Genomic DNA, 474 nt, shown 5'->3' with positions numbered 1-474 from the left:
GACGGTAGAAGTGTATTAACCTGACAACAGTGAGTTAATATTTCTGCATTATTTCCCTTTACTTATATCCTTTTGAACCACAATTTCATGCCACAACACAAACTTTCTGTTTTCCATTAATCTGTCAACCAATTTCTCCTCCCCACATGTAAGAAAAGAGAATTAGTTTCTATTTTTTTAAAATTTAACTATCAGTTTGCAATATAAGCACCACTCAGATGTATTTACTTCATAACAGGTGCCCGAAGGTCAGCTGCTGAGCATCAACAGTGTATTTGGTGGAGCCAAGGCAACACAGGAGGCAGACAATGTGCTTATTCTGCAGGTGAAGAGCAGCTCAGCCATCAATCAAAGCAAGAAGGCACTGCAGGTAAACTGAGCTGCTATTTTGCTTCAAGAAGCATTTTGTTTGTGTGGACTTTACTGACTTTTTGTATAGAGAAATAGGAGCTATTAGTGTATATATTTGGAGTA

At 37.8% G+C, this 474-nt stretch overlaps 1 protein-coding gene across 2 annotated transcripts in view; it reads left to right on the top strand.

The window, feature by feature from the left end:
* LOC119592466 (twinkle protein, mitochondrial-like) overlaps positions 1–474 on the top strand; it is a gene marked incomplete in the record, with an annotated part of 16546 nt that overhangs the window by 15184 nt on the left and 888 nt on the right. For both annotated transcript variants that reach the window (XM_037941290.1, XM_037941291.1), the window contains 1 exon segment: positions 239–370. In XM_037941290.1, the coding sequence (XP_037797218.1) occupies positions 239–370 (132 nt within the window).

This window comes from Penaeus monodon, chromosome 30 (assembly GCF_015228065.2).
Source record: "Penaeus monodon isolate SGIC_2016 chromosome 30, NSTDA_Pmon_1, whole genome shotgun sequence".
NCBI lineage: Eukaryota > Metazoa > Arthropoda > Malacostraca > Decapoda > Penaeidae > Penaeus > Penaeus monodon.
The sequence above is the reverse complement of the archived record's forward strand: the minus strand, read 5'-3'. Positions and strand labels throughout refer to the sequence as shown.